This window comes from Oncorhynchus kisutch, linkage group LG8 (genome assembly GCF_002021735.2).
Source record: "Oncorhynchus kisutch isolate 150728-3 linkage group LG8, Okis_V2, whole genome shotgun sequence".
Classification (NCBI taxonomy): domain Eukaryota; kingdom Metazoa; phylum Chordata; class Actinopteri; order Salmoniformes; family Salmonidae; genus Oncorhynchus; species Oncorhynchus kisutch.
This window is the reverse complement of record NC_034181.2, coordinates 65,337,063-65,360,841: the sequence shown is the minus strand read 5'-3', so window position 1 is coordinate 65,360,841 and position 23,779 is coordinate 65,337,063. Positions and strand designations below refer to the sequence as shown.

The 23,779-nt window shown below is 43.8% G+C and overlaps 1 protein-coding gene across 6 annotated transcripts; it reads left to right on the top strand.

Moving 5' to 3' along the window:
* Positions 1-1,313: 1,313 nt before the first annotated feature.
* On the top strand, positions 1,314-23,706 carry usp47 (ubiquitin specific peptidase 47). 6 transcript variants are annotated; one of them, XM_031830883.1, is made up of 30 exons: positions 1,325-1,594; positions 5,835-5,894; positions 7,186-7,380; positions 7,995-8,108; positions 8,254-8,407; positions 10,673-10,769; positions 10,876-11,021; positions 11,220-11,299; positions 11,609-11,626; positions 13,874-14,023; positions 14,259-14,354; positions 14,518-14,670; positions 14,919-15,077; positions 15,246-15,377; positions 15,568-15,644; positions 16,086-16,141; positions 16,346-16,458; positions 16,576-16,683; positions 16,924-17,131; positions 17,242-17,357; positions 17,508-17,627; positions 17,767-18,568; positions 19,175-19,350; positions 19,464-19,544; positions 19,731-19,846; positions 20,400-20,518; positions 21,217-21,347; positions 21,648-21,695; positions 21,805-21,935; positions 22,112-23,706. In XM_031830883.1, exons 1-30 carry the CDS (start codon positions 1,550-1,552, stop codon positions 22,284-22,286), a joined length of 4,176 nt encoding a protein of 1,391 aa, XP_031686743.1. In that variant the 5' UTR covers positions 1,325-1,549; the 3' UTR covers positions 22,287-23,706. The 6 variants fall into 6 exon arrangements, with proteins under 6 accessions (XP_031686748.1, XP_031686747.1, XP_031686746.1 ...); XM_031830882.1 differs by having other exon boundaries at positions 11,606-11,626; XM_031830887.1 differs by lacking the exon at positions 5,835-5,894 and having other exon boundaries at positions 1,323-1,594.
* The last annotated feature ends 73 nt before the right edge of the window (positions 23,707-23,779 follow it).

Genomic DNA, 23,779 nt, shown 5'->3' with positions numbered 1-23,779 from the left:
TAAAATCAGTCAGTGGGGGCTGAAGGGGGCCCAGGCCCAGGGAGCCATACAAGCTAGAACAACCACTGCATACATTCCCTACATACTTTTTATATATACATATATATATATATATATATATATATATATATATATATATATATATATATATATTTTATTAACAACAAATCAATACAGAAAGTACATGGGGGAACAGAAGTATATATAAATAATATATCAAGGACAATTGGGCTAGGGGGTACAATATCACATTACACAAGGACCTTCAGGGGCATACGTACACTTACAATTCTAACAGCTTTTTGTGTTAGTAGAGTATTCAATTGTCTTAAAATATAGTTTAAAAAAAACAATTGTAAGGTAAGAAAATGTAGTGTTTTGTTTGTAAATTTACATTTGTGAATATGAAATTTGGCCAAAAGAATAATGAACTTAATGACATAAAATTGTTCAACTTATTTCTATCATAGGTAAAGAATCCAAGCAGTACATCTCTCCACAATAGTGTAAAATCTTCATTATAATCTACTGATATTTTGCCACAGTTTCCTTACATGAATACAATGCCAAAAAAGATGCAACACCGTTTCTGGGTGGTCATTACAAAAGGTACGATTTAAGTTTATGTTTTTCTTAAACTTCTTCATATAGTGGTTGGCAGGATAATATTTATGAATAATTTAAAGGAAACTTCCTTAATTTTAACATCCACACTTTTTTCCAACAGATATGATCAATAAAACCGTTCCAAACCGTTCTATAACGTATAGATACAACATCCTGCTGAAACAAGGTTCGTATCGCTCGGGGGTTGAATGGACCAAAAGAGAAATACATTTTCCTACTGATGAGTCAACAGGGTTAATGGAAGGTAAGTTCTGAGGGTCAGGTCTTGACACGTTCCTGAATAATAAAGCAACACCCGAGGGAATGGCATCTAAAACATTGCAAAATATGTAGGTGTTACAGGGATCTTGTAAAATGATTTTAAAAAATCCTTGTAACTAAGTTTTTTTTAAACTCTGCATTTACAAGTTGGCTCACCAATAGGATATTATTTCGGAACCAATATTCTAAAAACAAATAAGTATGTTTACACAATATATCCCGATTATTCCATATATAATATCTGTGTGGAGAAAAATTATGCTTATAAATTAAAGACCATGACAAGAAAACCTGGGGATGAAAAGCACAGCACACTTGAACTTTGTCAATATTATAATTGTTAACATGCACTACAGACTTGATCTACGTACTTGGGTTATCAGTGACATCAGAGATGTTTAAGGATGTGACGATGTTACCTTCTCTGAAATCTCGGGAAACTGAAGGCTGTCCATTTCCTCCCCATTGATAGCTGTGTGTTTGTGCTTAGGTGGTGTAACAGAAACTATCCTATATCATTTTCATACAAGTTTTTATTAGTTTCAGTTTAGTTCTACAGACCCTCGGGTTGAAAAAACACAAATTATGTTTTTGTTCACCGTCGTAAAGTTTTCCCGTTGACATCGAGCTCGGGTAGATGCCTGTATAAATTGTCGCACAAATGGAAATGGTGCCCAGCGAAGAGAACCAGCTCGTACCGAAAGAGGTGAGATTATCATAGCCAGTTACAGAACGGGTTTCTGGCAACAACGGGCCCTTAGTAATCATCCTTATCACAGTCAATGATACAATCAACTTTTTAGTTAGTACAGAAAATTAGTTGGTGGCATTATCTACTGACGCGTAAAACCGCAATGACAGAGCTGGCTAACTAACGTTAGCTTTCAGCTAGCTAGTTAGAAAAGATTGCTAGCATGCTAACCATAGCTAGCTAACGTTACTGTAGCTTTAACCCCGACTGTTTCGCTCAAAACGGCGTAGGAACGTTTAACTAGGAAGCTATGGTGGACCAGAGGTAGCCAGCTAGCTACATTGAAAATAAAACAATTGTAGAGTAATAATGCAAGTTTTTTTTTAGTTGACTAGCTTGCTAATAATGTCGTTAGACATTGCTTTGAGCTGCTGCTAACGTTAAATTGTAGTTGGCTAGCTTGTCAAAGCAAAGGCAAACTAGCCAGCTGGACGGTGTCGTTGTCGATGACTAGCTAGTTTCAGATCGGGTAAACAAAAAAGTCCTTGTTCCAGGTTAACGTTAGCTAGCTATTTTTTCTAAGCATCAGTCTCACATGACATTTTGGTTTCATACCTAACGTTAACTATTTGATATATCGTGTACACAAAATGTGCTATTAGCTAGCTGTGCTAATGTTAGATGGTAAGTGTAACTTAACTAGCTAGTAAGTAATGGTCCAATACCCTCAGTACCCTATAATTAGGTCTAACTGTTAACAATCTAAACGTTTTTATGACACTGTCATTACCTCCTTATTAACATTTCATAGGGTTGTTTGTGTCCACAATTTCCACACGAAGATTTATTGTAACTAATCCGGCCACAGTCTTGCCCGAGTTTGCTGAAATATAGTGCCAAGGGCTGTAGACGGTGAACTGCCTGCTTTCATTGCAATCAGAAATAATTACTGTCTTTTGACATATTGTGTTAATCGCTTTCCAACCTTTTGTAAATGGTACTAGAATGACAATTTAAATCTTGTATTAATTTAGAAATGTGTATCTAGCTAAGAAATAATATAATGGCAGATCAAGGATAAAGACAAGGAGTGTTGCGCCTCTGTTTAGGCTGGTATTAGGGCTGAGTCTGGAATGTTGGCCTCAATAGGATAATACATCTCCTTAAAATGGAATTGACTAGTTTTAATCTGCTCTGGACAGCCGTGCTTAATAATAAAGTGTTCCCAGTGCTGAAGGTCCAAACCGTAACCAAGCCTTGATCAGTCCTCTCTCCATCCCCCTAATCACACAGCTGAAACCATTATTTCAGCTCTATGCAGGGCTCACTGCTCTCCATGGCCAAACTCTGATGACAATCTCCAACCCTATACATATTGCTTCCTGGGCCCCTGTCACTCTGCATTTGAGCATGGCTAGGCCTCATATTTCAGTGGATGTCTTGTGTAAAATAATGGAGAATCGTCTTTGTTATCCATTAACCAAGCAAGAGAACGATTCTTTCATTTCTGTCTCAATTTGAACTGGAACAGGTTAGGTGACACAGCTTTTTTGACAGCACCAAAACTCAGTTTAAAGATCTTGTTATTGTCCAACCAATGAAGGCAATAGTCATTATTTGAAGCAGTAGCTTCACAACATATCCACTCCTGCCTACTGTTAAGTTGTCCAGAGGGAACTGGTTGGTTTAAACTTTGTAGAGCCACCTGCTAGCTGCTGTTAAAGCACTTGACAAAAAGTCGTGTGCAGTGGGATGAGTCAGCGGGGTGGAGAGTGTTTTCTGCCTCTGAGGTTAGACTTAGTCCTCAAAATCTGGCATTGAGCATAGGCACACCTGCTGTTGTATTGTTATACAATTGTTCCGGTTACCTCAAGTAAAGCAAGGTATGCAAGTCAAATATTTAATTCTCGGTAAGTTGTGTAGGCTAGCTTCAAACACTCATAGAATTTCCTCTGTGCTGGTGGTGGCCTTAGCCCTTGCGCAGGCCTGTTGCGTGAGCAGACTTTCCTAGGAGGTAACAGGATGTTAATACTGTGTAAGGGCTATTCTATTTACTAGAGGTCGACCGATTAATCGGAATGGCCGATTAATTAGGGCCGCGTTCAAGTTTTCATAACAATCGGAAATCAGTATTTTTGGTCGCCGATTTATAAAAATAAATAAATGTATACCTTTATTTAACTAGGCAAATCAGTTAAGAACACATTCTGATTTTCAATGACGGCCTAGGAATGGTGGGTTAACTGCCTTGTTCATTGGCAGAACGACAGATTTTCACCTTGTCAGCTCGGGGGATCCAATTTTGCAACCTTACAGTTAACTAGTCCAATGCAATAACGACCTGCCTCTCTCTCGTTGCACTCCACAAGGAGACTGCCTGTTACGCGAATGCAGTAATCCAAGGTAAGTTGCTAGCTAGCATTAAACTTATCTTATAAAAAACAATAAATCATAATCACTAGTTAACTACACATGGTTGATATTACTAGATATTATCTAGCGTGTCCTGCATTGTGTATAATCTGACTGAGCGGTGGTAGGCAGAAGTAGGCGCGTAAGCATTCATTCAAACAGCACGTACGTGTGCTTTGACAGCAGCTCTTTGTTGTGCGTCAAGCATTTGCGCTGTTTATGACTTCAAGCCAATCAACTCCCGAGATGAGGCTGGTGTAACTGAAGTGAAATGGATAGCTAGTTAGCGCATGCTAACTAGTGGGACAGAAGCTATACTGTTACACTGGCAATACTAAAATGCCTATAAGAACATCCAATAGTCAAAGGTTAATGAAATACAAATTATATAGAGGGAAATAGTCCTATATTTCCTATAATAACTACAACCTAAAACTTCTTACCTAGGAATATTGAAGACTCATGTTAAAAGGAACCACCAGCTTTCATATGTTCTCATGTTCTGAGCAAGGAACTGAAACGTTAGTTTTCTTACATGTTTCATTATTTACTTGAACTTGCTAAATTGATTTTATTGATGTATTATATTAAGTTAAAATAAGTGTTAATTTAGTATTGTTGTAATTGTCATTATTACAACAAAAAAATCAGCCGAGTAATCGGTATCAGCTTTTTTGGTCCTCCAATAATTGGTATCGGCATTGAAAAATCATAATCGGTCGACCTCTAGTATTTACATTCATTGTCATGTTTTTTTTTTTTCTTGAGATTTTATAAAAATGTTAGTTTCAGACCTTTCATAACTATACTAGGGACATTTTATCTTCTTTCCCCAAAAGTATGTCTACAGTTTGTCAGATGTGCAAATGCATGTTAATGCAATGTAATTCCCATGGCAACTCGTGTTAGGCCTAAATGTTATTTTGAAAACCAAATCCCCAAGCAGGTTAACAAGCCCACTCTTGCATTCCCTTTATGCAATGTACACAGTTCCCAAGAAACAACATGCATAGAAAAGTTTCAGTATCTGTTTCAGGAAGAGTCATTAGCCCTCAGGTGCTACTGTGAAACCAGGAAGTAAAGAGACACTTTTTCCCCTCCCAGACTCTTCTTGATTGAAGAAAAAATGTGATCTTACAGACTGGAGTGACATGAAAATGAGACTGAAAATTACAGGCTGAAGTTCTACTGAAATTCTGGGTTTTCTGCCAGCCAGTGACTATAGACAAGGTTGTTCTCTCACCCTCTGAACGCTCTTCAATAAAGTTAGTATTGCTGTAGGCCTACTGATGCTGGGTGTTAGATTGCTGTTATTTGCCCTATTGGCAGGAAAATGTTTTTCGTGTCACCTGACTGGCTTAACAACAGATATCCAGACTAATAACTCTGGTTGTAGTTAAGTAATAATTCCTCTTTGTCATTTAGCCTAGATTCTCGTATCTGTTCTGTGTAGTGCATTTGTGTCTGTGCTCTATAGCACCTACGGCTGCATGTCAGCACCTTGCAACATTATCTGTGATAAAAATACCCCTAATCTTATAATTCACTCGTGTTGACATCTGCGGCTTGTTTGTAGCATCGGCCGGGACATATTTTGCCAAGATCACCAGCTTTACATAGTTAGTTGTTCTGTGTGTTTGATTTTAATAATACCTACAGTATTAGTGGTGGTGTTTAGAAGTTAATTGAAAGCGTGCCATTCCCAGTTATTTAGTCTGTGCCGGTGTGCTTGTGGATACATAGAGAAACTCTAGCATGTTGCATAACTGTTTCACTTCTCGGTAACAGCTGTTTGCACTGTTTTAATCTGTGTTTAACACCCCTCCTCCCCATGTGTCATTAGGCTATGTTTTGGAGTTGCAGGCAGAGTATTTTCGATGAGATGAAGAAGAGGTTTTCTCAGGTAGTTCCTCCTAGTGGAGTTGATAGTCTGTAACTGTGTGCAGCTTACTGTGTGGGGTTTGCTGACGATTGCATGGAGCATCAGGTTTTTGCTGTCCTGAATGTTTGGCCAACCTACTGGTCACTGTGCCTAGACCGTAACAAAATAGTAACTTTTAGAATAGATGGTTGGCTGATTGAGGGCCAGTTTTGTTAACCCAAATGGCGGTAACACCAGCCCAACATGACACACATGTAGTTTAAATAAACAGACCATAGCCATTTTTGTTTGGGGGATGACTCATGTGAATACTTTAGGAAAATACAAAAGGTTCTTCGATTAGGGAAGCATTTGTCAAATGCTAACGCACCACACTCATGGACTATCATTGTGGACAGTTAAATAAAGGTCACAATAAGCACTGACCATGTAATGGTGCTGATAGACCTTTTAAGCATGTGTTATTGCGTGAGCCTCACTGAAAGTTGTTTTGGTCACACAAACACCACTATGTCTTAGACAGGTTTCTCTTGTGTCATTCCTGGAAGGCCTGCTTTGGGGAAAATAGTATGATACACTGTAGTGGACATTGTAGTCATAACAAATGTTGGCTTCACTAGATTAGCTGAATAACTAGCCCATCATTTCATAAATAACATGGACAAAGCCAGACTGAATAGAAACAATGAGGTCTATAGGTTGCGATGGTGTGAGGCTCTCTAGACACGCAGATGATAAACCAGACTAGCCCTATAGATTCCATGTATGCATGAGGCTCAAATCTTGATCTATCATTGCAAGTTATGATTTTTGGTCAATTTAATAATGTACTGTCATCCCGTCCCTTGATGAGTTACTTAACCAGATTAACCAGATATTTTCAGTTTTCTTAGTGATGACACATTCCTAATGGAGGAATTTTTGGCCCTATGATAGTTTGGAAGCATGGCTCTGTTCCAGTCTCTGTAATGTTCCTCCCTCTCTAGGTTTGGGCTATTTTAATCTGCATCTTCCAAGAATGTAATGCAACGTGAGGTCCACACCGTAGGTCATATAATAGTAATCCTGCATTGCACCACCCGCCTGCTCTAGTTTCTTGTCTGGTGTTCGTTCGCCTGTTATGATGACATTCACGTGTGAGTATGAGAATGCCCTACCCACTGACTGTAGTCAAATCTCTCAGCTCCCTGAATGCATGCAAATAACCTGGTGATAACATTTTTGTTTTAATATTTTGTCATGAAGTAGAACACTGAATGGAGAGGTGTGTGCTCTGCACTCAAGGTGTTTGTATGTGTCCTGTATCCTACAGATAGAGAATGCGGCGGAGGAGCCCAGAGTGCTGTGCATAGTCCAGGACACTACCAATGCTAAGACAGTCAACGAGAGGCTCACCCTCAACTTGCCAGCCTCCACCACCCTTCCCAAACTCTTCGAGGATGTGGCCCACAAGGCGGGCTATGTGAACGGCACCTTTGACCTGGCATGGCGCAAGACAGGGGACATGGTGAGTCTGTGTCCTACGACAACCTTATGATCCCAGGTCCCTTTATTGGATCCTGGTGGTGGGGTGGGGGGCTTACGTACTTGTGTAGTCCTCCAAAATGTCCGTTGTTTGCTCCTCCTCCGCACATGGCTATACTGTCTACTGTACGTCAGCTGTTCAACTGAGCCGCACTCACTGACCAACGGCTTGAAATAGTGTCGTTTGGATCCTCCCCATAGTGTGTAAATAGCTTTATGTACGCCAGTCTTTCTTTCCTGTCCCTGAAGTAATCTGAAGCTGGAGCTATCTCACGAGTAGGTCAGTGGATTAAGCCCCCCTCCCTCTTCTACAGCCAACATTACATGACAAAACACTGCTGCTTCATAGCATGCTCCACAGCATGCTCCACAAACTGGTCCTAAAAGCTCATCTTTTGAATGATCATGGTGAGGATTCTCCTTATGAATTCAATGGGAACCTCTGACAGGTTGATTAGGTTGTATTGTGGGGAAACTACTGACATTTTTCAATCTCAAATCCTAGTTTTATTTTGTTTGTCTGCTGTTTTCTCATCTTCAGACCTGCCTGTCCAAACTGAAGGGTGTTTTTTTTTCTCTTTTTCTGATCTCCCGCAGGGTTCGCTGGATCCCAGCAGTGAGATGTCCCTCACTGAGTTCGGGTTTGAGCCCGGGAAGAGGAACTTCCTCCAACTCACAGACAAGGACGGAGAACAGCCTCAGATTGCATCGGTGAGTGAGTGGGAAGATGAGAGTTAATGGTTAATATGAATACCAGCATGCCTAGGCCATTCCCCTGGAGGAGGGATTGACATGCAGCTCATTCTTGGTAGACTAGTGGTAGCTATGAGCTGAAGCTTAATTCTCCTTTGTGTAGGATGAGTCGGGGACAGCGGGCAGCAGTGGTCTGGATGACAGCTCCCAGGAGCGCTTCATCGGCCCTCTGCCCAGAGACTGCACAGTGGGCTGCAGCAGCGACTACAGCAGCCCCAGCTACTCCTACTCCTCCATCCTCAACAAGTCTGACACAGGTACACCCTTTCTGTCAACAGCATATTCTTGACCTCACTTCCTGTTACATAACCCCACCCCACCCTGACAGCTCACTTCATGAAGCAGATGCTAAGCTACAGGACTGTTTTGCTAGCACAGACTGGAATATGTTCCGGGATTCCTCCACTGGCATTGATGAGTACACCACGTCTGGCTGGCTTCATCAACTTGCTTCAATAGTAAGTACATTGATGTCATCCCCACAGTGACTATGTACATACCCCAACCAGAAGCCATGGATTACAGGCAGCATCGGCACGGACGTTAAGGGTAGAGCTGCTGCTTTCAAGGAGCGAGACTATAACTTGGAAGCTCCCGCTATGCCCTTCGACGAACCATCAAACAGGCAAAGCATCAAAATAGGACTAAGATTGAATACTACTACACCGGCTCCGACACTCGTTGGCTGTGGCAGGGCTTGCAAACTATTACAGACTACAAAGAGAAGCACAGCTGCAAGCTGCCCAGTGACACAAGCCTACCAGACGAGCTAAATTACTTCTATGCTTCTGATGGTCTCATGAAACATGCATGAGACCATCAGTTGTTCCGGATGTCTGTGATCACGCTCTCTGTAGCTGATGTAAGACCTTCAAACAGGTCAACGTTCACAAGGCCAGACGGATTAACAGCACATGTACTCTGAGCATCCGCTGACCAACTGGCAAGTGTCTTCACTGACATTTTCAACCTGTCCCTGACTGAGTCTGTAATACCAACATGTTTCAAGCAAACCACCAATGTCCATATGCCCAAGAACACTAAGGTAACCTGCCTAAATGACTACCGACCTGTAGCGCTCACATCTGTAGCCATGAAGTTCTTTGAAAGGCTGGTTATGGCTCACATCAACACCATTATCCCAGAAACCCTAGACCCACTCCAATTTGCATACTGCCCCAACAGATCCACAGATGATGCAATCTCTATTGCACTCCACTGTTCTTTCCCACCTGGACAAAAGGAACACCTATGTGAGAATGCTGTTAATTGACTACAGCGCAGCATTCAACACCATAGTGCCCTCAAAGCTCATCACTATGCTAAGGACCCTGGAACTAAACACCTCCATCTGCAACTGGATCCTGGACTTCCTGACAGGCCGCCCCCAGGTGGTAAGGGTAGGTAACAACATCCACCACGCTGATCCTCAACACAGGGGCCCCTCAGGGGTGTGTGCTCAGTCCCATCCTGTATTCTTGTTCACTCATGACTGCATGGTCAAGCACGACTCCAACACCAAGTTTGCCGATGACACAACAGTGGCCTGATCACCGACAACGATGAGACCGCCTATAGGGAGGAGGCTAAACCTGGCCGTGTGGTGCCAGGACAACCTCTTCCTCAACGTGATCAAGACAAAGGAAATGATTGTGGACAAGGAGGACCGAGCATGCCCCCCGTTCTCATCGATGGAGCTGTAGTGGAGCAGGTTGAGAGCTTCAAGTTCCTTGGCGTCCACATCACCAACAAACTCATGTTCTGAACACACCAAGACAGTCGTGAAGGGGGCACGACAAAACCTGTACCCCCTCAGGAGACTGAAAAGATTTGGCATGGGTCTTCAGATCCTCAAAAGGTTCTATAGCTGCACCATCGAGATCATCCTGACTGGTTGCATTACTGCCTGGTATGGTAATTGCTTGGCCTCCGACCGCAAGGCACTAGAGAGTAGTGCGTACAGCCCAGTAAGGTACTGGGGCCAAGCTTCCTGCCATCCAGGACCTCTATACCAGGCTGTGTCAGAGGAAGGCCCTAAAAAATTCAAAGACAAAGACTCCAGCCACCCTAGTCATAGACTGTTCTCTCTGCTACCGCACGGCAAGCGGTACCAGCACGCCAAGTCTATTTCCAAAACCGCTTCTACCCACAAACCGTAAGACTCCTGAACAGCTAATCAAATGGCTACCCGGACTGTTTGCATTGCCCCTCCCCCCCTTTACGCTGCTGCTACTCTCGGTTTATTATCTATGCGTAGTTTAACTTACCTACATGTTCATATTACCTCAACTAACCGGTGCCCCTGCACATTGACTCTGTACCGGTACCCCCTGTATATAGCCGCGCTATTATAATTTTACTGCTGATCTTTAATTATTTGTTACTTAGATTTTTTTTTACTTCACACTTATTTTTTCTTAACTGCATTGTTGGTTAAAGGCTTGTAAGTAAGCATTTCACTGTATTCGGCGCATGTGACAAATTACATTTGATTTTGATTTCATGTCTCTCCCCCTCTGCAGGATATGTGGGTTTGGTTAATCAGGCCATGACCTGCTATTTGAACAGCCTTCTACAAACACTGTTTATGACCCCGGAGTTCAGAAATGCACTGTACAAGTAAGTACCTGTTCTCGTGAAGCTCTTTATTGTTCTACTAAGCAACTGTATTTAATGAAGAGCTTTGTCCTAAAACTATTTTCTACTTGTCCACTGTTCCCTCCAGCTGGGAGTTTGAGGAGTCGGAGGAAGACCCGGTTACCAGCATCCCTTACCAGCTACAGAGGCTGTTTTTGCTGCTGCAGACCAGTAAGAAGAGGGCCATCGAGACCACCGACGTGACCCGCAGCTTCGGCTGGGACAGCAGCGAAGGTGGGCTGTCACACTGCTACATCTAGGCAGCCTCCCCGTAACCAAGGGGAGCCCAGGCTCAACCTCTTCTGATGTTTTGATAAAGGAACTGGAAGAGTGTGGGGAAGGGGTACTTTGTTTGTTTTGTCACACAGTTCACTGTGTCTTAACTGGTCCGTGTGTGTTTGTCTGTCTCTTCTGTGGTATCTGTGTTTTCAGCCTGGCAGCAGCATGACGTCCAGGAGCTGTGTAGGGTCATGTTTGATGCCTTGGAGCAGAAATGGAAGCAGACAGAGCAGGTATGAAAGAAAATTGAACCCTGCCACTTGTCTGACAACACTAATCCAGGGAGCCAATGCGGGCCTCCCCCAGGCCCAGAACAAAGGGCCTTCTGTGGGAAGGTGAGAGAGCCAGTAAGGCTGAGGGTTAGTGTTTTCTGATCTCAGGAGTTTGGTATGAACCGTAAACACTTAATTCACTGTGAATAGAAGCACTAGGCTCCTACACGTGAGCTCCTGTGTTTAGCTGTATTTGTAAAGAATGCTCTGTATTATCAGTGGTTAATCAAAGTCCCATTTTGATTTTTGCTATATTTGTGTCCCCAGCAGCAGTTTTCTCCACTTACGGTACTTATTTGAACTTCTATTATTGTCTTCAACTGTTTGTTTGATTTTATTTGTCATTTAAAAAATTACATGTACACATTACATGCATACAGAAAACGTGAACGGGATTGCACAATAAATTCAGATTTATTTCTGCTGTGGTCCCTATTTTTTTGGGTTGTTGACATACACAGAGTGTACAAACATGAATGCCTTCCTAATATTAAGCTGCACCCCCTTTCACCCTCCGAACAGCCTCAACTTGTCGGCTTGGTTTCTAAGGTGTCAAAATCGTTCCACAGTGATGCTGGCCCATGTTGATGCCAATGCTTCCCACAGTTGTGAAGTTGGCTGGATGTCCTTTGGGTGGTGGACCATTCTTATTACACATGAGAAACTGTTGAGTGTGAAACTGCTTTGCAGTCCTTGCCACAAATCGGTGCGCCTGGCACCTACTACCGTACCCCATTCAAAGGCACTTACTTTTCTCTTGCCTATTCACCCTCTGAATGTCACACACAATCCATGTCTCAAGACATAAAAATCCCTCTCTTACCTGTCTCCTCTCTTTCATCGACACTGATTTGAGTGGATTTAACAGATGACGTCAATAAGGGATCATAGCTTCCACCTGGTCAGGGAAAGAGCAGATGTTCATAATGTTTTGCACACTCAGGGTAGATTAGTTGCATATTCCAGATATATACAGACATGAAAATGTTTTCTACTTTTCAATCAGCTCGCTTTTACATTCTATTTCAATTAGGTTATTGTTGGTATGGCTTTAAGTTGCTATGGTGGTTTGTTTTATTCCACAGCGGAATATAAGAAAGGCTTCTTACCAGATATACTTTTAAATTTAAAATGGTGAAGGTCTCTGGCGTTGGTATTATGCTGGTGGACATCTCTAAATAAACATAATTGGATAGGTATGTGAGGGCTGAGACAGTGATAATTCTGTGGACCTTACCGGACTAGTTCAATTAACATTTATTTTTACACAGATAGCCACCCTAGCTGCTTAAAATGCTGGACCTCCAGATAAGTTCAAGGGCCGAGGGAGTTAAAATACAATTCTTACAAGCTTGTTTTAGCTGGTCTGTGGCTTATTCTTTAAAATCAAACGTTTTTAAATCTTAAATTGTTGTTTAGATGTTTGTGGCTGCTGAGCACACACAAAAAAAGAGAAAAATAAAATATTTAACCTTTATTTAACCAGGTAGGCTAGTTGAGAACAAGTTCTCATTTGCAACTGCGACCTGGCCAAGATAAAGCATAGCAGTGTGAACAGACAACAGAGTTACACATGGAGTAAACAATTAACAAGTCAATAACACATTAGAAAAAAAGAGGCTATATACATTGTGTGCAAAAGGCGTGAGGAGGTAGGCGAATAATTAAAATTTTGCAGATTAACACTGGAGTGATAAGTGATCAGATGGTCATGTACAGGTAGAGATATTGGTGTGCAAAAGAGCAGAAAGTAAATATAAACAGTATGGGGATGAGGTAGGTCAAATTGGGTGGGCTAATCAGTGACACTGAACTATCTTACCTGCCATACTCTTCAGGGTGTAAATATCAAGCCATTTAGAGGTCTGAGCTAGGAATTATATTTTGGGGTTTATTTTTGTTAAACATAATCTCACAGGTCAGGTACCTATCAAATTAATACCCAAGGTGATGTTTTTTGGTCTAACCTCTGAGTTGCCCACTTTGACACTGAAACCAGGGGACCTTGCAAGCATTACTCTGGAACTAAATAAGCCATTTAGTAATATTGAATAACTCTGCTCTAAGGATCTCTTCTACTGAGACTTTGTTCTTTTGGGACACCAATTGAGCAGAGTCATCTGTGTACAAAAACTATGAGTAGGCTGAATTTCATATTAATGTGCAGTGAACCAAGGACACTTCCCTGCGGGACTCCACAGCTAATCTCCTCTTGCATTAGACCGTTTTCCATTAACATCCAACACTTGGACCAATTGGTCTCTACCTGTTAAATAGGGTCTTACCCAGTTAATGAGCCTGCTGTTGCAATCGCATATTAAGTGAAATGTGTTTACTCTTTGAGAGGAGCCGAGTCATTGTCTTTGGGGGGTGTTAGAGTTTAGGGAGTTTACATTATTATGAAGCTGGCATAGAGTTGTGAGTAGTAGGTTCAGTGTGAGCAGTGAAGTGCGTATTTCACAATTCTGAGAGATGCATGTGTGTGAGTGTTGTGACTGCTTGGGCCTGACTCCCTCGTGTTGTGTCCCCCCTCAGGCTGACCTGATTAACCAGCTGTACCAGGGGAAGCTGAAGGACTATGTGCGCTGTCTGGAGTGTGGCTATGAGAGCTGGAGGATCGACACCTACCTGGACATCCCTCTGGTCATCAGACCATTTGGGGCAAGCCAGGCTTATGGCAGCGTGGTGCGTGTCTCTCTGCCTCCATCTCTTATGTCTCTGCCCTCATTCATGACTATAGCAGTATTAATCCAAGTGTGTGAAGAGATCAAAGCTATGATGGTCATTTATGTATTCACTGCGCAGACACTGAAGTCCAGACCGTGCTGTATGCTCCTGCACTTTCCTAAGACAGTGTAATTTGATGTAAATGTGGTCAGAGTTGTTACTGATACAGTGCCTTTGTGACTCACTGAAACAGGAGGAGGCTCTGCAGGCCTTCGTCCAGCCAGAGACTCTGGACGGGGCCAACCAGTACTTCTGTGAGCGCTGCAAGAAAAAATGTGATGCCCGAAAGGTGAGTATACAGACTAGTGATCTGGTTGATGTTAAGACCACACTTCCCTTTGGGTCATGGGAGAACTGATGGGGGTGGGGGGGGGGGGGGGGGGTCACTGGTCTGCCCAGGCAATTTGTGTTCTGACCCATCAGTGTTCTGGCCCTTTGCCCTCCCTCCACAGGGGCTGAGATTTCTGCACTTTCCCTACCTGCTGACTCTGCAGCTGAAGCGTTTTGACTTTGACTACACCACTATGCACCGCATCAAACTCAACGACCGCATGTCCTTCCCTGAGGAGCTGGACATGAGTCCCTTCATTGACGTGGAGGACGAGGTGAGACACACCAGCACAGTGTGGCCTCCTATGTGTTATACTCTAGATAGAATAATGAGGCATGGGGTGCGGTGGAATAGTGCCAGCCTTTCAGGTCCACTCAAATTAGGTTTTTGATTATGTTTCATGTATTAGTAATTTCCATGAAGTCATCATTAATTCATGAGTGTAACTGATACCTGAACTCTGTCTGCTTTCTCTCTCTTTCCATCCCGCTCTTTGTTTTTGATCAATGCCTGCTCTCATAGAAATCTCCTCAAACGGAGAGCTGCACTGACAGCGGGGCAGAGAATGAAGGCAGTTGCCACAGCGACCAGATGAGCAACGACTTCTCGGCGGACGACGGTGTGGATGAGGGCATCTGCCTGGACAGCGCCAGCAGTACTGAGAGGGTCCTGAAGCCAAAGGTACCCAGCCTCAACACTATGTAATACCACACAAACCGTCCTTACACTCTAGCACCCGTACTCCCTGTGTCTTATAGCCCATCCTGGTCTGTTTGCATGTAGTGCAATCTGCTGTCATTGGATTTAATTGTTAGCCAATTGTCTCTCCTGTCCCTGTCTCTTCTCCAGAGTTCATTGACCTTTGAGCTGTTCTCGGTCATGGTGCATTCGGGCAGCGCTGCAGGTGGCCACTACTATGCCTGCATTAAGTCCTTCAGCGATGGCCAGTGGTACAGTTTCAATGACCAGCACGTCAGCAAGGTTATTCTCAGTCTTCAAATAACTTATGTTTACTATGCATGTAATACTAGACAAAACAACTCAACACAGGTTGCATCAACATAACTCCTCGACCTATGCTTTAAATAGACTTAAGAAATCGACTCCTGTCAGAGTTGTCAGAAACACAACGGTGGTGGTGCAGTGTGTTGATGTGTGTGTCCTTCTATAGATCACCCAGGAAGACATCAGGAAAACGTATGGAGGGTCCTCGGGGAGCAGAGGCTATTACTCCAGTGCCTTTGCCAGGTCAGTGGAGCTCCTGTCTCTCAGTCACTCTCTGGATTGATCTGAAATCAATATGTCCCTGAACACATCTCACTCCCATGCCTGGCTCTCCCATCTCACAATATCATTCTATGTACCTACTAATGCATGCCTACATGGCCAGAACATTACCAGCATCTGTTCACTTCCCACTCCACACACCGCAATGTTCAATACCAGAGGAAGCTTTAATGGGGATGAACTGGTGCTTGTTTACTCAGAGCCCTACATTTTTATTGAAGTCTCCCTGGGAGAAAAACAAGAGGGTGGTTATTCAGGCTAGGACAAAGCCCTGTTGATAACTGAGCTTTTACGTAATGCACTGTTCTTTCATGTGTTTGGAAAGGAAGATGGAACTCTATTTGGCTACTCATTTTCCTTTTCTCCATTTGCATTTAATAAGATGTTTTTCTGTTCCAACAGCTCTACGAATGCGTATATGCTGATTTATAGGTTGAAAGACCCCTCAAGGAATGCAAGTAAGGGAAACATATTGAACCAAGTCTAGTTCCATAATCAAGTTCGCTTTTAAATGTCTAAAATGACTATTCATCTGTATAAAGTTAAATATGTGGGTATAACCATCCTAGACAGTTACACTTTCCTAGTCTCGCTCAATGACTTGGATCCCCAGTTAGTTATGGTGATCTCTTGACTGATGGGCCGTGTTGTTACCACTGCAGAGTATCTGGATTGTGATGACTTCCCTGAGCACATAAAGCATCTGGTCCAGAGGGAGAAGGAGTCTGAGGAGCAGGAGAAAAGACAGAGGGAGATTGAGCGCAATACCTGCAAGGTACATCCTCCTCCTGTGGACTTTCCCATGGGCAACGGTGTCGGTCATTTGACTGAATGTTCTGTTGTTTTTCACAGGGGTTCTATTGTTGTTAATTGCTCTGTATTTCTCTGTCAGATCAAGCTGTTCTGCATGCATCCGGTGAAGATGATGGCTATGATGGAGAACAAGCTGGAAGTGCACAAAGACAAGACGCTCAGAGAGGCAACAGAGATGGCCTACAAGGTAAGTCAGAGTGGAAGCTAAATGCGGAGGAAAGCATTGAAAGCTAATCTCACTCAGCAGCTGCAGTTCATACCAGCCAGCGGTCGGTGTCAGAATAGAGAGAGGTCCTAGGATAGACATAGTTCTAATAACAAAAGGAGGGTTACAATGACCAAGAGAAGCTTCAAAACATTATCTTATGTGTCTATTAGCAATTGGATGTGTTTGTGTGTGTCTTTGGCCACCCATTCTGCCCCCTAGCTCATGGAACTGGATGGGGTGGTCCCGCTGGACTGCTGTCGCCTGGTCAAGTACGATGAGTTCCATGAGTACCTGGAGCGCTCGTACGAGGGTGAGGAGGACACCCCCATGGGGCTGCTGCTGGGCGGGGTCAAGTCCTCCTACATGTTTGACCTGCTGCTGGAGACGCGCAGACCAGAGCAAGTCTTCCAGCCATACAAACCCGGAGGTCAGTAAAACACATTCAAGACTTAAAATATAATACTTTAACTAGCAACTCTTTTAGCCTTTTCGGAAATGAGTTGTGTGTGTGTGACTGGTTGGTGTGTGTCTCTGTAGAGGTGATGGTGAAGGTTCACGTGGTGGATCTGAAGACTGATACTGTTGCCCCTCCCGTCAGCATCAGGGCCTACCTAAACCAGTCAATCACTGAGTTCAAGCAGCTCATTGCACAGGTAAGTTAGTTCAGACACTCTTTAATTCTTCCTTTCTATCTAATCCAGCCTGATACAGTCCACACTTGTAAGACCATGAAATCTGCCAGTATTTGTTTTGGGATCTGTGGTGAAGTATCTCTCCACTGTGTGTGTATTGTTTGTTGAAAGGCCACAGAGCTCTCAGCTGAAACCATGCGTGTGGTCCTGGAGCGCTGCTATAATGACCTTCGGCTTCTCTACGTGCCCAACAAGACATTGAAATCAGAGGGTTTCTTCAGGAGCAACAAGGTCACACTCTCCTTTATTATTGTCCTTTCCAGCTCTTCTGCTGTGTTAATGTTGTGTATCTGTAAACATAATTTTTCAGCAGTGCTTTGATCGCAGATGTAACACAAACCTAATTTGTCCATTATCTGGTTTCTCTTAGGTTTTCGTGGAAAGCTCTGAATCCCCAGATCACCAGGTCACTTTCACTGATTCCCTCTTGTGGAAACTGCTGGATCGCCATGGGAACACAATCCGCCTGTTTGTCTCGCTCCCTGTGCAATCCCCTGGCACCAACAGAACTATTTGCCAAAAAGTGGGCGGCGATCCTGAGGAGTGCTCTGAGGGGTCAAAGGGCAACAGGAATTCTGTAGAGACCATCTTGGAGGAGAGCACAGAGAAGCTGAAGAACCTGTCCCTCCAGCCGCAGCAGGGCTCCAGCACCAGTGACAGCCAGAAGAGCTCAGACACCAGTGACTTCGAACAGATCGAGTCCCCCTCACCTTCTCAGGAACCAGACTCCTCCTCCGTATCCGCTGTCGTTGCAGTCGACAACCGAGAGCTGGAGAACCGGATCCGGGTGGCCAGCGGCGGGGGGGCCTACTCCGACCCGGAAACCCAGTTACCTGGGGAGGAGCGCTCGGACTCTGAGGTGAACAACGATCGCAGCACTAGCTCAGTGGACAGTGACATCCTGAGCTCCAGCCACAGCAGTGACACGCTGTGCAACGCCGACAGCGGCCCCATCCAGCTGGCCAATGGCCTGGACTCACACAGCATCACCAGCAGCCGCCGCTCCAAGGCCAATGAGGGCAAGAAGGAGACGTGGGACACAGCCGAGGAGGACAGTGGCACGGACAGCGAGTATGATGAGAATGGGAAGAGCAAGGCGGAATCCTATTACCTCTACTTCAGAGCAGAACCATATGCACAGGAGGACGGCTCTGGGGAAGGAGGCCAGAAATGTACGTCTTCTAAATCTATTTACAAATGCAGGTCTTTGATTCTAATCTTGTTTAGTCTGTCCTAACTTTTTTTGATTGAGGGAACTGTAGAATTGTTTTTTTTTCTGTGGAATAAGTGTGGGTTGTTCATACTATGAATTTAATAACTTTTTTACAGCACCATTTTGATTTGAATGAAACCTTCCATACATGTTTTCCCATGTTAGAAGTGGTCAGAAAGTGCTCAAAAATGACCAATTTTTCATACCCCATCACGAGACATCCATGCACACCTGCATGTGTGCATGTCTGTGGTATGTGTGTACACGTGTGCTTGTGAGAAAGGGGGAGATTGCTGTAAAATGACTCTCTCCAATCTCCATTAAGACAGCTTGTATTGCATATACTGTATTCTGTATACTACGATACAGAAACGGCTGTAGTTCACAAACAACAAGAAGTTGAATCATATATTTGGGCTTAGAACAAGTCAGATAACAATAATATATGCTTTTAAACAATTTCATTCCGAAAAGTCATTTTAAAGTATGATATTTAATATACTGTTATATGATTAGTTTGTTCCAACTAATTGAAACGTATGTTTTGGTGCTGTTTGCTTGTCAGGTATACTGGTCCACGTGGATAAGAGGATAACTCTGTCAGCGTTCAAACAGAACCTGGAGCCTTTCGTGGGTGTCACCTCTACCCAGTTCAAGGTGTTCCGCGTCTACGCCAACAACCAGGAGTTTGAGAGTGTACGGCTCAACGAGACCCTCTCCTCCTTCTCTGACGACAACAAGGTCCGTAGCGTCTCACTATCTGCCCCTTTCAAAACATGACTTTTTTCAAAAGATAATGGTGTTTTTTTTTACAAACAATCTTATCCATGACGCTCCTCTTGGTCTTCTTACAGATAACCATTCGATTAGGCAGAGCACTGAAGAAGGGCGAGTATCGGGTGAAAGTGTACCAGCTACTAGTGAATGATGCAGAGGTAAGGACCGGGATGAGCTGATGTTTCTTCACACACACAAGAAGTTATTCGGTGTTGTGCAATTTCCTCACATAACAGCAGTCTGTAGGTGTGTCACTGATGGATTTGTCACCAGGGTGTATTATGTGACAGTTGTATATGTCAGTGTGTTTCATGCTTAAGTGTGTGTGTGTCTCTCCTCCCCAGCCCTGTAAGTTCCTCATAGACACAGTGTTTGCTAAGGGCATGACTGTGAAACAGTCCAAAGAGGAGCTAATGCCTCAGCTGAAAGACCAATGCAAGCTGGACCTCAACATCGACAAGTGGGTTCCACCTTACACACTTAAAAACATGTACAGTCAACTAACTCTAATCTGCATATCTAAGATGATCTATATACACAATCCAATGCACACGAATGTATGAGCACACATCCAACTATACATCAACTATTATACACTTGAATCTTTTACCTACATATTTTCTTCTGAAAACATTTGTTGCCTGTAAAAGGTACCACAGGTGTCTTCGTGGTGATACAATTAGAATGTCGAAGTCTTTAGTCATTTAGAAGACGCTCTTAACCCTAATCGCTCCTGTAAGTTTCTCTGGATAAGTGCCTTGCTCAAAGGCACATTGACAGATTTTTCACCTAGTCCGCTCGGGGATTCAAACCAGCGACCTTTTGGTTACTGGCCAAACGCTCTTAACCGCTAGGCTACCTGCTGCAGATCCTCTCACTTCAAAGTATTATGGGCACCTTTTGTTCTCTTATGGATGGGTACTGTGAGTGACCTTTTAAAGCACTGACTCACAGCTACTGCTTATTGATAAGAAGTGTTGTTGAATCCTAATTGTATGTGTATGTGGGGTCAGGTTCCGTCTCAGGAAGAAGACGTGGAAGAACCCAGGGACAGTGTTTCTGGACTACCACGTCTACGAGGAGGACATCAACATCTCCAGTAACTGGGAGGTGTTTTTGGAGGTTCTAGATGGTAATACTGGTTTGCTATTGTTTCGACTACTCTCTTCAGAACCATTTGTAAATCGCCTCATGGTCATAGCCTGAAAAACTTATTCTAAAATATATTACTGCTTTATATCAAACGCCTATATTAGGTCACGTAAAAATGGCTTTAGAGGAAGCTTTAACAATTACTTCTGTAAAAGGAAAAGCCCTGTAGAACTGAATTGTCTCATCTGAATGAGTATCACTTGTGCGCACAATTGGCCTAGCGTCGTCCGGGTTAGGGAGGGCTTGGTCGGTAGGGATGTCCTTGTCTCATCGCGCATCAGCGACTCCTGTGGCGGGCCGGGCGCAGTGCGCGCTAACCAAGGTTGCCAGGTGCACAGTGTTTCCTCCGACACATTGGTGCGGCTGGCTTCCGGGTTGGAAGCGCGCTGTGTTAAGAAGCAGTGCGGCTAGGTTGGGTTGTGTATCGGAGGACGCATGACTTTCAACCTTCGTCTCTCCCGAGCCCGTACGGGAGTTGTAGCGATGAGACAAGATAGTAGCTACTACAACAATTGGACACCACGAAATTGGGAAGGAGAAAAAAAGGGGGAACATTTTGAAAAAAGGGGGGGGGGGGGGAAGAGTATCACTTGTGAGAGAGAGAAAGAGAGGCAGACCGAGACAGTGGGTGTGTGCTCGCTCAGCCATCCCCAACCCTCCCCTCCTGCCCCTTTCCAGGACCGGAGAAGATGAAGTCCATGTCCCAGCTGGCTGTGCTGACCCGCCGCTGGACCCCCGCCCAGATGAAGCTGGAGCCCTTCCAGGAAGTGGTTCTGGAGAGCAGCAGTGTGGAGGAACTCAAGGAAAAGGTGTGTGTATTCACATCCTGAATGTGGTGCCAGGCCTTGTACACTGATGCACATGTCTGAGGCCACAGACACGCTGGCTTGCAAGGCAGCACTGTGGGATTGTCTTACCCACTAAGTGCTGCTCCCAGCAACATCACTGGGTCTGATGCACCACATGAGATGCACTGTAACTTTTCACATCACAGTATATAACATCAGCCTCTAGACTTTTGAGATGCATAAGTTGAAAGGTAAATTATAGGGCATACTAAATGGATATTAAAAGGCAATTTGTGACATCAATTCTCTCTCTCTCTCCAGCTCAGTGAAATAAGTGGTGTTCCTCTTGAAAACCTGGAGTTTGCCAAGGTAGGTAAAACTGTTTTTGATGCTGTTAGGATTTACTTTTACTCTTGCGCTGTTTCACTCCTGAAATGTTTCCCAATTTACTGACTGGCGTCCTGATTTTCTCCTGCAGGGGCGAGGAACATTTCCTTGTGATATCTCGGTATTGGAGATCCATCAGGATCTGGACTGGAACCCTAAAGTGTCCACTCTGAATGTGTGGCCTCTGTACATCTGTGATGATGGTGCTGTGGTCTTCTACAGGTAAACCCATCATACTCTGCCATACTGGAACAGGGCCCTTTGCCATTTCAAATGAGTAGGTGTTGTGACATGATATTGATAGTGTATATATTAATATCTGCACATGATAGTGCAGATATTTTGTTTAATATAGGTATATTCTCCAGAAAATCTCAGCTTGTGCTCTGGGGTTTCAGGGACAGCACAGAGGAGCCTATGGAACAGTCTGAAGACGAACGCAATGAGCTGATGAAGAAGGAGAGCAGCCGGCTGCTGAAGACTGGCCACCGGGTCAGTTACTCACCTCGTAAGGAGAAGGCCCTTAAGATCTACCTGGATGGGGGCCCGGTCAAGGACCCGGGGCAGGACTGAGGCCCTTCTGAGGCCCGTCCCAGTTAGCTGGTTGGCCTGCCTGCCTGCCGCAGTGTAGCTTCGCCCGGCCAAGGGACCCTGTCTGGCGTGGGGCCCCACATTGACTCGACGACGTCACCAGATCAGTGCGGCTCACACACCATCTCTCGTCCTCCCATCTGGGCTCTAGGGGAAAGAGTGGCTCAGAAATCATATTGTGCACAATAGTTTATTGTACTGTGAAGTTTAAAGGGAAGTGCAAAAGCTATTCAATAAAAAAATACTATACAGACAAATCAATTTAATGGAAATGTTCCAGACATGGGTGCACGATCAGAGTAGAGCTGTGTAGGCCAGAGGAAAAGACAAGTCTGTCAGTTTCCTCTCCTTCTCCGCAACACTTTATTTCTCCTCATCTCCCTCTTGCACTTGGGTTTCTCGCTCTCCCTCTGTTAGACAGACTAGCGATAGAGCCTACCCGACCCATTTGTGAACATGTAACCGGTTCAAATTCTCCACATCTGATGTTTCACCAGGCTAGAGCGATGCTCGTTCCACCCACCCACTTTAGAGACTGTGAGTATAAAGCCAAGAGTATCTACGACAACAAACTCACTTTGTCTTCTTCCAGTTTCTTTGTCTTCTTTAATCCAAACTGCAGTTTTTTTAATAATCTTTGGCAAATCGATACGTAGTTCACACAACATTTAATGACCTGTCTTCTCTGAATCTATAAAGTGGTAATTTTTGATTTGCTGACGTGGAGGGTTTCTGCTGTTTTCTCAGAATGCCACAGTGTACATCACTGTGGAAACTCCTCTTACTGCTGCTCCACCCCCTAAGCTTTATAGGAGCTTAGCCTCACTTCCTCCTGATTCACTGATACGTGTTAGTCCTCCAATTACCAAGGAAATGGCAACTAGACCACCATGTAGACTATGTTAAGGAGCTCATCATTTTGTTCAATGTAAATTATTTTGATGTTGTTGTGAGCGACCTCTGGCACACATTAAAAACATTTTGTCTGTATTTAACCTTATGTTAATTTAGAAACCTGTTTATTTCTGCACGATGTGAAAGTGTGCGTGTCTGTCGAGGCCACGTGCATGCTGATTGCTTGAGGGGCGGGAGCCCTCAGTGGTTTTGGGAGATGGTTGGGTGGTGGTTGTGGCAATATATACCTGCTTCTCAGACTGAGACCAGAGGTCATAGACCTTACTGGACCAGCTGACTGGGTCTCCACGCTGCAGGGCCCAGCAGAGCTCCTCTGGGCTTCTAATGCTGCCTGCCACAAGCTGTTCACAGTAGAAATGCCAATAAAATAATTTGTTTCTTTGTTTTGAGTTTTAAATCTTGTGTGAACATAGATTTTAGAATTGAAATTAAAATGTTTTTTTTTCATAACTGCAGTATTCTGTAAATTAAATATTTTGAATCCCCACTTTTACCAATTCTGCATTTATATGTATTGAAAATATAAGAATATTTACATCTCAAGAATAGACATTTTCAAA